General features: G+C 42.4%; 1 protein-coding gene across 2 annotated transcripts in view; it reads left to right on the forward strand.

Moving 5' to 3' along the window:
- Positions 1-11,082, forward strand: part of LYST (lysosomal trafficking regulator) — a 170,490-nt gene extending 159,408 nt beyond the window's left edge. For both annotated transcript variants that reach the window (XM_039247155.1, XM_039247156.1), the window contains exons 49-53: positions 648-787; positions 1,508-1,605; positions 6,881-7,037; positions 8,106-8,177; positions 9,050-11,082. In XM_039247155.1, coding sequence (XP_039103086.1) covers positions 648-787; positions 1,508-1,605; positions 6,881-7,037; positions 8,106-8,177; positions 9,050-9,188 — 606 coding nt within the window. In that variant the 3' untranslated portion in view covers positions 9,189-11,082. The remainder of the gene's footprint in view (positions 1-647; positions 788-1,507; positions 1,606-6,880; positions 7,038-8,105; positions 8,178-9,049) is intronic.
- Positions 11,083-13,398: the final 2,316 nt, after the last annotated feature.

Here is a 13,398-nt window from a genome sequence, read left to right on the forward strand (position 1 = left end):
TAAGGCATTCTAACTGTATAGAATACTATAACACCATGACAGGTCATTTTGAAGACAACCAAAAATGGAAAATACTTACAGGAGAATTTTTAAAATACAAAATATAAATTACTTGTACGGCAATTATCGTAACTGCAAAAACACATGCATGTTTGGACAAAGACAAGACAAGAAGACAAAAAATGAAAAGCATACTCATGAAATTATGGGCAATGAAAAGATTTTTAAGGTCTAATTAGTTTTACTCTTTAGGAAAATGTTGAACTGAAATGGATTGAAAAATGATATGCTTGATGGGCACCTGGCTGGCTCAGTCGGTTAAGCATCTGGCTCTTGATTTCTGCTCAGGTCATGATCTCACAGTTCTGGGATGGAGCCTTGCATCAGGCTCTGTGCTGGCAGCATGGAGCCTGCTTGGGATTCTCTCTGTCTCTGTCTCTCTCTCTCTCTACCCCTCCCCTGTGTGTTCTCTCTCTCTCTCTCCCTCTCTCTCTCAAAATAAATAAATAAACATTAAAAAAAGGAAAAATGATATACTTGAGAAGAATATTTCAGTCATTTCAGTTTTTTAATTTTTGAGATCCAGTGCTAGGAAAACTTTTGTCATAGTTTTTATCTTATACTTTACTGAATTTTTAAAATTTCAGCCTTCAGAGATAGAAATGGAGTCCCAGATACATCTCTATGGACATACAGAAGAAATAACCAGCTTATTTGTTTGCAAACCCTACAGTATAATGATAAGTGTGAGCAGAGACGGAACCTGCATCATATGGGATCTAAACAGGTACAGAAGGAGGGCTCTGACTCCAACACAGCTGTTTTTAATGTTGCAGTTCTTACTGTGTGAAACATGCACTGTAATAATACCTTTTCAGGGGTGCCTGGGGGCTCATTCGATTAAGTTTCCAACTTAGGCTCAGGTCATGATCTCATGGTTTGTGAGCTCGAGCCTGCATTGGGCTCTATGCTGACAGCTCAGAACCTGGAGCCTGCTTTGGATTCTGTGTCTCCCTCTCTCTCTGCCCCTGCCCTGCTTGTGCTCTGTCTGTCTCTGTCTTTCAAAAAAAAACTTAAAAAACTATTTTAGGGGTGCCTGGGTGGCTCAGTCAGTTAAGCATCCAACTTCAGCTCAGGTCATGATCACACGGTTCGTGGGTTCAAGCCCCGCGTCGGGCTCTGTGCTGACAGCCAGCTCAGAGCCTGGAGCCTGTTTCGGATTCTCTGCCTCCCTCTCTCTGACCCTCCCCTGTTCACGCTGTGTCTCTCTCAGAAATAAATAAAAAACATTAAAAAAAAATTTTGGTAATATCTTTACATTATAATAATTTTAAACACGAAATACAACCTTTACTTTGTAATCTAATTGAAATCAAGCAATCAATCAAGAATATGGTTGGGAATGCCTTCTGAATAATAGGTCCTTATACTGAGGACAGGAACTATACACGTGAGAGAATATGATTATCTTTAATGATCATATGCAAATTTATGTCTTTGTTTTCAGATTGTGCTATGTGCAAAGCCTGGCAGGACACAAAAGCCCTGTCACAGCCGTCTCTGCCAGTGAAACCACAGGTGACATTGCCACTGTCTGTGACTCAGGTGAGTAGGCCCTGAACGCAGAGCCCAGGGGTCGTTGTGCTAACAGCATTCAGCTAGTTCCTTCCATCGTAGGCGAACCTGCTGGATTACATCTCTCAGGCTCCTGCCAGATCCAAATACTTTGCTAATAGCGTATTTGTGTACTAAAATACAGTGAGGTCCCAGAGTGAGTTCATCAGCTTAGGCACCAACTTTTACAAAAGTCAGTATTATCGTAGTTTAACTCTGTTTCTGATAGATGTAAGATTGCATCTGAGCCCATGTGTTAAGCAAATTATTATTATGTAAATTAATCTGAATTTTCTTGGGTTTTGTTTTTCTATCCTTTTGGGGCTTCTGCTTTTTAACTACTAATAACTTCACTACCTTCCTCCTAGTGCAAAGCATCAGCCAGTGAGCAGCTTTGAACGTATATCTTCCAGTCCCTGGGTGAGAACAATATTATAGAAAAACAAATGGAGGTAGAATTTGCCTTAAAATTTACATGACAGAGTTAGATCTCCGAATCAGAGGTCTTATTTTTAGTTTTTGTTTTTTCAAGTATACATGCTTTAAAACTTGAGGAAAGAACAGTTGGAAAAGTCATAAAATTTCTGTTTGCGTTTCCATTCTTAAGGATCTTAACGTTGAAAGGATCCTTTGAAAACCTGTCTTTTCTGCCCACTTGGTGTGGAGCATCTTCGACATATCTCTAGTGGGTGATCCTCTATCCTTTGCTTGCATGTTTTATATTGATTGGTGTTTTTCTTTTTAAGTTTAATCTATTTATTTTGAGAGAGAGAATGTGTGAGCTGAGGAGGGGCAGAGAGAGAGGGAGAGACTCCCAGGCAGGCTCTGCACTGTCAGTGTGGAGCCCAGTACAGGGCTCCATCCCAGGACCCATGGGATCATAACCTGGGCCAAAATCAAGAGTCAGACGCTTAACTGACTGAGCCACCAGGCGCCCCTGTTCGGTTTCTTCCGACACCAAGCGTGTGCTGTCCCTGCAGACACCAAACAGCTCTCCAGCGCTGTGACACCACCTGCTTAAAGTTAGCAACTTTGGGAATCCCCAGGACCACCCACCAGGTTCAATAAATATCTAAAACAACTTAGTAAGACACTATACTTAACTGCTATAGTTTATTCTAAAGGATAGAAATGCACAGCCACATGAAGGATACAGGGTGAGAGCCCGACGGTCTGTCCCTGTGGAGTCAGAGTGCACTGCCCCCACCGTCCACCCCTGTCCCGTCGAGGTGTTGTTGCGCCCTCCCCCCACCCCCCCCAGCACAGGAAGCGCTCCCCAGCCAGGGAACTCCTAACCCTGTGTTGGAAGGGTTTCTCAGAGGTTTTGTTATGCAGGATAGTTGATTGAATCACTGGCTGTTGGTAGGTAAATGAGCTGAACCTTTAGCCTCTCTCTCAGCCTTGGAGGTGGAGAAGTGTGATCAATTCTAAACTCTTAACACCATGGTTGGTTAATGCCTTGGTTGGTTTTTCTGGTGGGTGACCAGCCCCTTTCGGGTGGCTGTCTAGCACCTGCCCCCTAGGAGTCAGCTCCTTAGCATACAAAAGATGGTATAAGTACCGCGTGCTAACCAGTCGTGCCACTGGGGCACATGTACCCCAGTGTTCACAGCAGCACTCTCAGCAATAGCCAAAACATGGAAAGAGCCTAAGTGTCCATCAGCAGACGAATGGATCAAGAAGTTGTGGTTTATCTAAACAATGGAACACTACATGGCAATGAGAAAGAATGAAATCTGGCCTTGTGTAGCAACATGGATGGACCTTGAGGGTGTTATGCTGAGCAAAATAAGTCAGGCAGAGAAGGACAAATACCATATGTTTGCACGTATAGGAGGATTAGGAGGAAGCTAACGGAGGACCATGGGGGAGAAGAAGGGGAAAAATAGTGGGGGAGAGGGTGAGGGGCAAACCATGAGAGACTCTTGAATGCTGAGAACAAACTGAGGGCTGATGGGGGTGGGGGAGAGGGGAAGAGGGATGATGGGCACTGAGGAGGGCACTTGTGGGGATGAGCACTGGGTGTTATACGGAAACCAACTTGACAAACTATTTAAAAAAAAAATAAAGTTGCTAAACTACGAGTTTCAGGAGCTCTGTGCCAGGGACCTGGAACAATGACCAAACATTTATTTTTTAATTATGCTACAGATGTTGGAGTTTTACTGCTGATTTTACAGAATATTCATTAATTATTATATTCAAGGAAAGAAATACATTTAGTCATGCTTTAAAGGTATCAGATGAAAGTATTCACCAGTGTTAGCATCCAGTTATAAAACAATGTCATGGAAACATTTTTATGTCCTAATCATCATAACTAAGGGGGAAGATTTTAAGCAGTTGATTTTGATAATCCAAGTGTGGGCAGATGATTGATGACTTTGCTAATTGTTCTTCCTTAATTTGTACATTAGCAGCTTTTAGTATGTCATATCAAGAAGGAATCTGGGGGAATGATATAATGATTATTTATACAGAGTTCTCTACTTTCTTGTCTTGGCAACATTTGGAAGTTAGGACTGATCCTTAGGGAGCTGAATTTTGTAAAGTTAATTACTTTCCGGCTGCCAGTAGTGATTTATATCTGTGATATTATATCAGCTAGTCATATGGGAACAAGAAACAAAATTACTTTTGCTGCAATTACTAACTCACTAGTAGGCTATTCAGGTGTCCCTAGGTAGTGCATAGCCTAACAGAGTCATGGCTAGAACTTTTTTTTTCCCCCACTTTGAACAAAAAGGCCTCCTCTACTTTTCTAAAGCCTCTTGGTACATATATAAGAGCGGTCATAACAAGAATTTGGTATAAAGAGAACATAATAAAAATAATGATTTTTAAAGACAAGCCAATTTATGTTTATTAATGACCCAAACTAGACTTCATCCTTCTATTCTTATAGTCCAAGAAGGGAAGAAAGTTATCAGATTTAGCCTCTACCAAAAATCGTCACCCTTTAGAGAGCACCATCCAAGTAACTTTAAAAATCAAAGTTTTAATAAAAACATATGTGTGTGTATGTATATATGTTATATATGTGTGTGTCTATGTACACATTACACATATGTATATAAAATTTCCATATCGGGCCTGAAGTTACACTGGCAAGCTCTTTACTCTTGATCATAATTCCCCAGTCCTTACGATGGCATGTGGTTTTTATAATGATGAGGTGTGAAATTTATTAAACTATGTAAATATTATAACAGATGGTTTCTGCATTTTTTAAAATCATTCTGCCACCGGATCAAAATATATGCCTTTTAACAGGGATTCATAGCCCGGTCATGTGTTGCCAATGGTGTTACAGAGTTAATATTATGAAATTCAGGGTACTCAGTGATTCTCCAATTTACTTTAATCTCGGTGAAGATGTATAGGAGGAATAAATTTTTTTCTCAGGAATGCCCAACTTTCTTATAGTTGACGTGCTAAATTATACGTGAGAGCATCTGGTAGTGAGTAAAGGCCTCAGTTTGGTTATATACACTCTTGGGCAGATGAGTAGTTACTGGGTTTTGTGCTGAGTAATCCACTAGAGTGAGTCATTGCCTATTAAATCCTATACCATATTTCAGAGAGTCCAGGACCACATTTAGATTTTTTGTTTTGAAGGACTAAGCCTTGCAGAAGCTATGGATTACATGTTCTGATCAAGGCCTACATCAGTATCTTCAGTGAGTCTTCTAATCTTACTAGTAGATATCTGGTTGTCTTATTTTTCAAATCTTTTATCAAATATTAAATTCAAAAGAAAGTGAAATAAATGTCTACTCAAGGAAAAGATGAGTTTATCATCTATAATTGTATTTCTTTCGTATATTGAATCTGTAATCTCCCCTAATCAATGGGAAGTCTCAAGTAAAACGCTGGCCATTCGTTCATCTTTTTTCTCTACATAGGTGATAAGTACGTTTAACAAGATAGCTGCTACTTAAACCATTTTGAAATACATAATTCAGTGGCATTATCACCTCCCCACAGTGTTGTGCAGCCATTACCACTGTCTACTTCAAAAGCCTTTTTGTCACCCAGTCAGAAACTCTGTAACCGTAACTGTTCCTCCTTGCCCCACAGCTTCTGGGGACCACTCTCTTTTCTATTGCTAGGAATTTGTCCACTCTAGATACTTTATGTAAGTGGGACCATACACCATTGCTCCTTTTATGTCCTTTTATTTCACTTACTTAGCCTGATGTTAAGGTTCATCAACATTGTAACGTGTATCAGCACCTCATTACTTTTTACGGCTAAGTAATTGCACTTGTGCACCTACCACATTTGGTGTATCTGTTCATCTGTGCGTGGGCTCCGGGCTGTCTCCACTGTCTGGCCGTCGTGAATAGAGCTGCGGCACAGAAGGCATTTGGGTTTGTGGTAGGTCTTCAGCAGATCTTTACTCAGAGAAGTATTTGCACAGTTTGTTTCTTTGCTATAATATAAGAAGTCTATGAAATTTTTTCATTGCTTAATAAGGGAGAAAGTTAAATTCAATACTTTTTTGTTAGTTCTAATGGAGAGAGAAAATGAAGTGTATAACACTGTGGCATCCCAACTTGATCAGGCCTCTTAACCTCGTCTTGATCAGCGTAAGAATACTTCTCCCAAGAAGGCTGGAAGGCCCCAAACCCGCCAGCCCCGTTTTACCAAGGACGGCAAGCAATGATCGCCGCCACCACCCCCTGGGGAACTGCGGAGTTTTGTCACCCATGGTCTTTGAAAAGGGAGAACTTAGCTAATAAGTCACTGATTTAAAAGATTCATTCTGAGAATTAGATTTCTTTTTTTTCCCTCCAGGAAGTAGTGTTTGACTCAGCTAAGTTTTATTGTAACTTTTTTTTTCTTTAAAAGTCACTTCTTCTAGATGGTTTCATGGAATATTTTCATTTGTTTTTGGAGATTGCTTAACTCTTTAGGTACTTTCAAATTCAGACTTGGCAGTTCATATACTAAAATATTATGATTACACAAACATACTTGATTAATTTACCTGTGCTCTCTATTGAAAATTTTTTTATTTTTATTTTCCCACTGGTCATTGTCACTAGGTAAATACGCAGAGCTCTGTGTGACTTATAATGTAGTAATTCTATTTATACAGACTTCAGTCATGACTTCCCTATAAATTTTATCACTGAAACAAATGAGCTTTGGTGCAGAGTAGCTTGGCTTGGGGGCAGGGGGGAGTCCATACTCTGCGACTCAGGGTGCCAGGCCCTGACACCAGCACTCTGGTGACCTGCGGAATGATTTGGTGTTCTAGCTGGTGGAGGCAGTGACCTCAGACTCTGGACAGTGAACGGGGACCTCGTTGGACATGTCCACTGCAGAGAGATCATTTGTTCTGTTGCTTTCTCGAACCAGCCGGAGGGAGTATCTATCAATGTGATTGCCGGGGGATTAGAAAATGGAATTGTAAGGTAAGAGGAGTTTCAGTTCTCTTTGTTTGCTCTTACTTAAAAGGACACAGCAGTTTCAAAAATTAGGTTTTAAAAAAAATTGTTTTAATGTTTATTTTTGAGAGAGAGAGACAGAGTGTGAACAGGGGAGGGGCAGAGAGAGAGGGAGACACAGAATGCGAAGCAGGCTCCAGGCTCTGAGCTGCCAGCACAGAGCCCTACGTGGGCCTTGAAATCATAAACTGTGAGATCATGACCTGAGCCAAAGTCTGACATTTAACTGACTGAGCCACCCAGGTGCCCCTCAGATTTTAGTTTTTAATATGTAGGCATGTTAATATTTTTGAGATTTAAAAATCACCTTCAGATATAGACACTTATTCCTGTTTTATTTATTTATATATTTTTTAAAATGTTTATTTATTTTGGGAGAGAGAGAGAGACAGCGTGAGCAGGGGAGGGGCAGAGAGAGAGGGAGACACAGAATCTGAAGCAGGCTCCAGGCTCTGGGCTGTCAGCACAGAGCCCATCGCGGGGTTTGAACTCAATGAGCCATGAGGTCATGACCTGAGCTGAAGTCAGATATTCAACCAACTGAGCTACCCAGGCGCCCCATATTCCTGTTTGATTTTTAAATAAGAGGGGCGCCTGGGTGGTTTAGTCGGTTAAGCGTCCGACTTTCGCTTAGGTCATGATCTCGCGGTTCGTGGGTTCGTGCCCCGCGTCGGGCTCTGTGCTGACTGCCAGCTCAGAGCCTGGAGCCTGTTTCAGAGTCTGTGACTCCCTCTCTCTCTGACCCTCCCCTGCTCACACTGTCTCTCTCTCTCTCTCTCCTAGGAATAAATAAAAAAACATTAAAAAAAAAAAATAAGAAACTTAGCAGTAATGTAGCTTTGAAATTGTGTATTCCCTGTTAACAGTATGAAAATATACTACTACGTTTTCTTGCTCCCACAAACTTCCCAGAAGGAACTACAGTTTGTTGTTTGTTGTGTTTCCTTCCGGATGATTTTTAACAAACAAATATCTAGGATTTTTTTCGTGAGGGAAATTTTCATTTGCATACTTAGTGGCTTTTTCCCTCTCTAGGTTATGGAGCACATGGGACCTAAAGCCCGTGCGAGAAATCACATTTCCGAAATCAAATAAGCCGATTGTAAGGTAACTGTCCCCCCCCCCATTCTTAATAATATACCTCGTGATTGTATTTGTGCTGGAGAGCTGTTAAAGTACACAAACTGTGAAGTATGTAATGACAGTCAGAAAGAGGTGACTGTTTATCAAACACCAAGCTGACCAGGACCTTTTGAAAGAGGAGACACAGTCCACATCATTGTGGAGTTTAAAATCTGAGTTGGGATCTCGAGTCTAACAGAAAGACGTGCTGGGAGAACGCCCAGGGAAGCTTCTGAACTGTAGAAACTATATCCTTTTCCTTTCTTATTGAAAATACCATGAGGGTGACTGAGAGCCGCAGGAGGGTGCTTGATAATGCAGATCAACAATCCGTTACCCTTTGTTCAACTAACAGATTTGACTTTAAAAATCAATTGGAAGTCAGTCATTCAAATTCTCCTTTATTACATTAATTTATCTTCAATACATTACATTTACCTTCTCCTTTTTCAGGGAAATAAAATATCTCCCTAAAATAATCCCCACTTACTTCTAGAAAGAGAAGATGTGGCACTCTAGTCTTTTCTAAACTTTCCTATACCCGAGTAGTTGTTGTTTAAGTAATGACGCATAAACAAGGCAGTGGGGAAGAAATAGGCACAGAAGGAACCGAATGTACCTCTTTGACCCTGACTGTCTCCTGTGTCACCTGTCAGAATGAGCTCCACAGAGCTGTCAACAGGGCACTTAAGCTGGATGAGGGCTACACTGGGAACCAGTGGGTTGTGAGCAGGCATTTGGTGGGCTCTCTGCTCCGGTAAAGGTATCTTAGCTTCTTTACACTGATTCCTGGAGCGTCACCGGCCTGCGAATGCAATGTTAAGAGGTAATGTACAGACGGGATTTCTTTCTGACAGCCTCACGTTCTCCTGTGACGGCCACCATCTGTACACCGCCAACAGTGACGGGACCGTGATCGCCTGGTGCCGGAAGGACCAGCAGCGCCTCAAACAGCCCATGTTCTACTCCTTCCTCAGCAGCTACGCAGCTGGATGAATGAGAGAGAACCTCACTCCTCCAAAGCACTTTAGCTCCACACTCGATTTGCTGACCTCCCCGGTGTGGGGAGGTGGAACGCGAAGAAATGGATGACCAAACAAACCATCCAAGTGACGCCCAGCCCCCTTCATCTGCACAGCATTCTGCAGCCTCCCAAGGTCCTAAGAGAACGGTTTTGTTGTGATTTAATGATAATCCCAAGGGCTGTGTCAGCATGTCCCAGCCAACAAGATGCAAGTCCTACACGATAAATTAATATCGTACCTTTAACGTTTTTACCCACAAGCACAGTCTAAAGAAAGGATTAGGGTCTCTCCTTCTCCTATTATTCCAAAAGGGCCAGTAGAGTTTCAATTGGCTAGGCTGTTTATATAAAATGCTCTAAAAATTATAGTTAAAAAGTCTTATGCGAAGATAATCTACGCTTCCCCCCCACCCTACCAACCAAAAAAAATGGTAAAGAAAGGCAGAGGAATCATGAACTTGATAAGTGCTTTCTTTGAGAAGTAAATTATTCGGTCGGTGCCTGTGCACCGAACATTCTGTGGAACATCTGAATACTAAAACAAACCACTAATGAATCTCAGTGTTGGGCAGTTCTTTCCCAGTTGCCTTCTTAGCTCAAAGTAGAACCAGAATATTTTGACGGCCACAAACGAGAACACAAGTATCTCTGATTTCAGATCCATTTTGTTTCTTTGTAAAACTCCTTCTTAAGATCCAGAACACTAGATACTGGTGAGTCACTAAGATTCAAACACAGTGATAATCATCTTAATATCTGCCATTTGCAGAGCACTGAATACCTAACAATTCACAACAGAAGGCCTCCACTATGCCAAAAGATGGTACAGGTATCAGTAATGCACTCTAGACAAGGCATTCGGTGTGCAGGGAGTGTTTCCTTCCACAAGACGGAATTTCAAAAGAAAAAGAGACGGCCTGCTTTGTTTCCAGCAGGACGCAGAGTAATTCTTCTAGGAAACAGTTTGTTGCTACTAACCGAGGCTCCCCGAGAATTCTCGGAGCAGTAGGAAAAGGTAGGCACACGCCACCGAAACCCTGCGCACCATACACCAGTACTCCCACGAGTCTCGGGATGGTCGGGCTCTACCTGATAGATGGCTCTATTGTTACTTGGGGTGCTGCTTTATTGGCTTTGAAAACACTGTAAAATAAGCTCAGTAATATGTCACCGCAGGATAAAACTATGTTCTCCTGCCTAAGAATAACTTGCGTGTTTGTTATGGAAATCTAAATCACATGGTGTTTACAGAACTACTTTTGTAACTTCCAGACTTTCTAAAACATTCTGCTTAAAAACTGTATAAAATACAGTTCAAACGTCCCTGCTGTCAACATCGATGCGGGAAGTAAGCGGCTGCGCATGCTTGTAATTCACTGGCACGTGGTCACAGGCTGCGCTGAGGGCGTGCTTTGCACAGACCAGGTCTGTGTGCTGAGGTCCAGACAGGTGCAGGGACGAGATTATTCCTATTCACGTTGAAGTGATCTTGCTTTGTTTAAAAAAAAAAAAAATTGCAGCTATTGTCTGGCTTTCGTTTTTTCTACCGAGAACTTTAAATTAGTCCCCTATTAGAATAGGGTTGCTACTCAGTCCTCTTTTTTTTTAAAGGCTGAATTTCATCATTTATTTAAAAAGAAAATATGCAAAATAACTGGTCTTGTTAAGAGTGCAATATTATATTTTTATGTAAAAATAAAAATTAACTTGGGGGGATTATTTATTCAGCATGAGACTTAATATGTATATGTTTGAAACACTTCATAATGTGCATGTTGTAGCAAACATTTCTGTAAAATACCACAAGCTCTGTTATCTTTGTATACACTGCCACTTCAGATTGGGAATAAATTTCATAAAAATAGATGCAAAGACCTATTCTTTATACAATTTAAATATTATGACCAGATCTCAGACTGGTGGCTTTTACTGTTTTGTAACCCATCTACATTCTCTCTTTAGCTCCCCTATACACCGATGTCACTAAGAAAAGATAACTTTCATTTCTTTATTCCTTTTTTTATGAGAAATTTTATTTCAGCCTTTACTACCCTTAAATAAAGTTTGGGCAGACTTTTTAAAGAAAATACATCTGCCCCTCCTACCCCCAACAGCCCATCCATCACGAGCCCCTACTGTGGACGTCACTCTGCTAAGTGCTGAGGTTACAGCTGTTCCCTCCCCGAGGTTACAGGCCGGTAGAGAAACTCAGTAACATACAATGTATGTAGTTACAAAATACAGTAAGTGTCATTAAGGTAGAGTGGAGGGTCCTCTGAGACTATAACAGGAAGAATTCATTTTAGATCAAGAGGATGAAGGCTTCTTGAGAAAGTGAAAGTTTTATAAACTAATGGATGAATCAAAATTTGGCAGGTGAAGATGGTAGCAGATGTGGTCCGGACAGCTCATCAAGGCAGGCACATCGATGAACAAAGGCCCAGGGAGGGCAAGAGCATCCTTGACACTCCTCTGCTTCGCAGCTGGGCTTTGCAAAGCAGTGTGTGAGTTCCACGGACGGCAGCCCGAGAACCCAGAATTATTCTCCTAGCCTGCCTTCCCTCTGCTGTGTTTTCAGGGTTCTGGACAGTAGAAAACCATTGTTTCTAGGTGTTGGTCCCGAGAAGAACTCAGGAGGAGCATCTGCCAGCCTAAGCCTGCCAGCCTCAATGTCCCCTCCTACCTGCAGATCTCAGATCCCTCATCCTTTCAACTGCATTCACTCAGTGCCAGTTATGCACAAGGCCAAGGCCAGGTGATGGGATCGGGTGGAAGAGGAGGAGGGAGATGCCAGCCCTTCCGAGCTCACACCTGGTGATCTGCTTCTCATTATTTTGGATGAATTGTTCATGTTTTCAAAGAAAGAGCTTCAGGGCTTTCCTGTTCTGGGTGGTGACATGGGAAGATCCTGAACTCACCTCCTCGCACAGATACACTAAAGCTACAGCTACTTACAGAAACATTCCCTCTGAAAGAAATCCAAAAATGAGCTGAGCAACTCTTACATCTTGGGAGGGCGGGGGGACATAAAAATGGGTAGGAGAGGCTAAGACATGATGTCACCATAAACCACACTCTCAGCGAGGTGCCCGCATATAGGAGAGAACTCACAACCCTAAGCTTGTCCTTGAAAAGCAAAGGGCTTGAACCCCACACCTGCCACCCCTAACTTTAAAGACCTGCACCTGAGACACAAGTCCCCAAAACATCTAGCTCTGGAAGACAATGGGGTTTGCATCCACAGGACCCCAAGGTCACAGCAAATTTAAAGGGGTCTCTCGACTTACCGTGGCTAAACCCCTGGAGCACAACACAGAGGCAGCAACTGAAACGCAACCAGTCTTTCTGTGAAAGGGGCCTGTGGTTTATCTTAAAAGATTCAGCCTGAGGGACAGACATTTAACACAACACACATCTAGAGGCTAGAGGCTACCAGATTACTTTTCAAAGACTGTGGAAGCTGGCAAGTACCATCTCTGTACACTCACTCACTCACTCTGCCTCCGGGTTATCTCCCAGAAAGGAGGTTGTGCACATGTCTGGGGCCCCAGTTTTTGCAGCCAGCACCCAGGGAACACTCCCTGTTCACCAGGCTCTGGTGGCCAGTGGTGCTTATGTTCATTGCTCTTACAGGACTGTAACAAATGGAAAAATAGTTCTATACCAAGGCACAGCACAGACGCTGTGGTCATAAACCCTAGTTGTTCCCTCAAAGAGGAAAGGAGCTGTGAAGAGCTATCTTCATAGCTGAGGGATGGATGGATGAGGGGGGAAGACTTCTAATTAAACACATCTAGGGGTAGACTGCAGTCCTCTCCAGAGGTCAGGGAGAGCAGCAGGCACCATGTTCATGCTCCCCCTCTGCCCTGCCCCCGGGTGCTGGTGTCTCCAAGAAAGGAGTTTCCGTACGTATCCGGCATCCTGGTTCTTGTGGCTGCTGCCCAGAGGACATATCCTTTGATAGGCTGGCTCTGGTGGCCAGTGAGGCTCATGTTCATGGGTTCAACGGGACAGGAGCAAACAAAACAACAGCTCTTAACTGGCCAACATCACCAGGGCTCAGTGCAAAGGAAGGAGACAGAATGTCCATTTCTCAGTCTTTCCATTAAAGAAGTCTATTTGGGAATCTTAAAAGTTGCTGCCTGAAGGTCCGGCTTCCAATGAGCCTGAATCTAGATGCTG

The sequence above is a fragment of the Hyaena hyaena genome, unplaced genomic scaffold (genome assembly GCF_003009895.1).
Source record: "Hyaena hyaena isolate Hyena2069 unplaced genomic scaffold, ASM300989v1 scaffold_288, whole genome shotgun sequence".
NCBI lineage: Eukaryota > Metazoa > Chordata > Mammalia > Carnivora > Hyaenidae > Hyaena > Hyaena hyaena.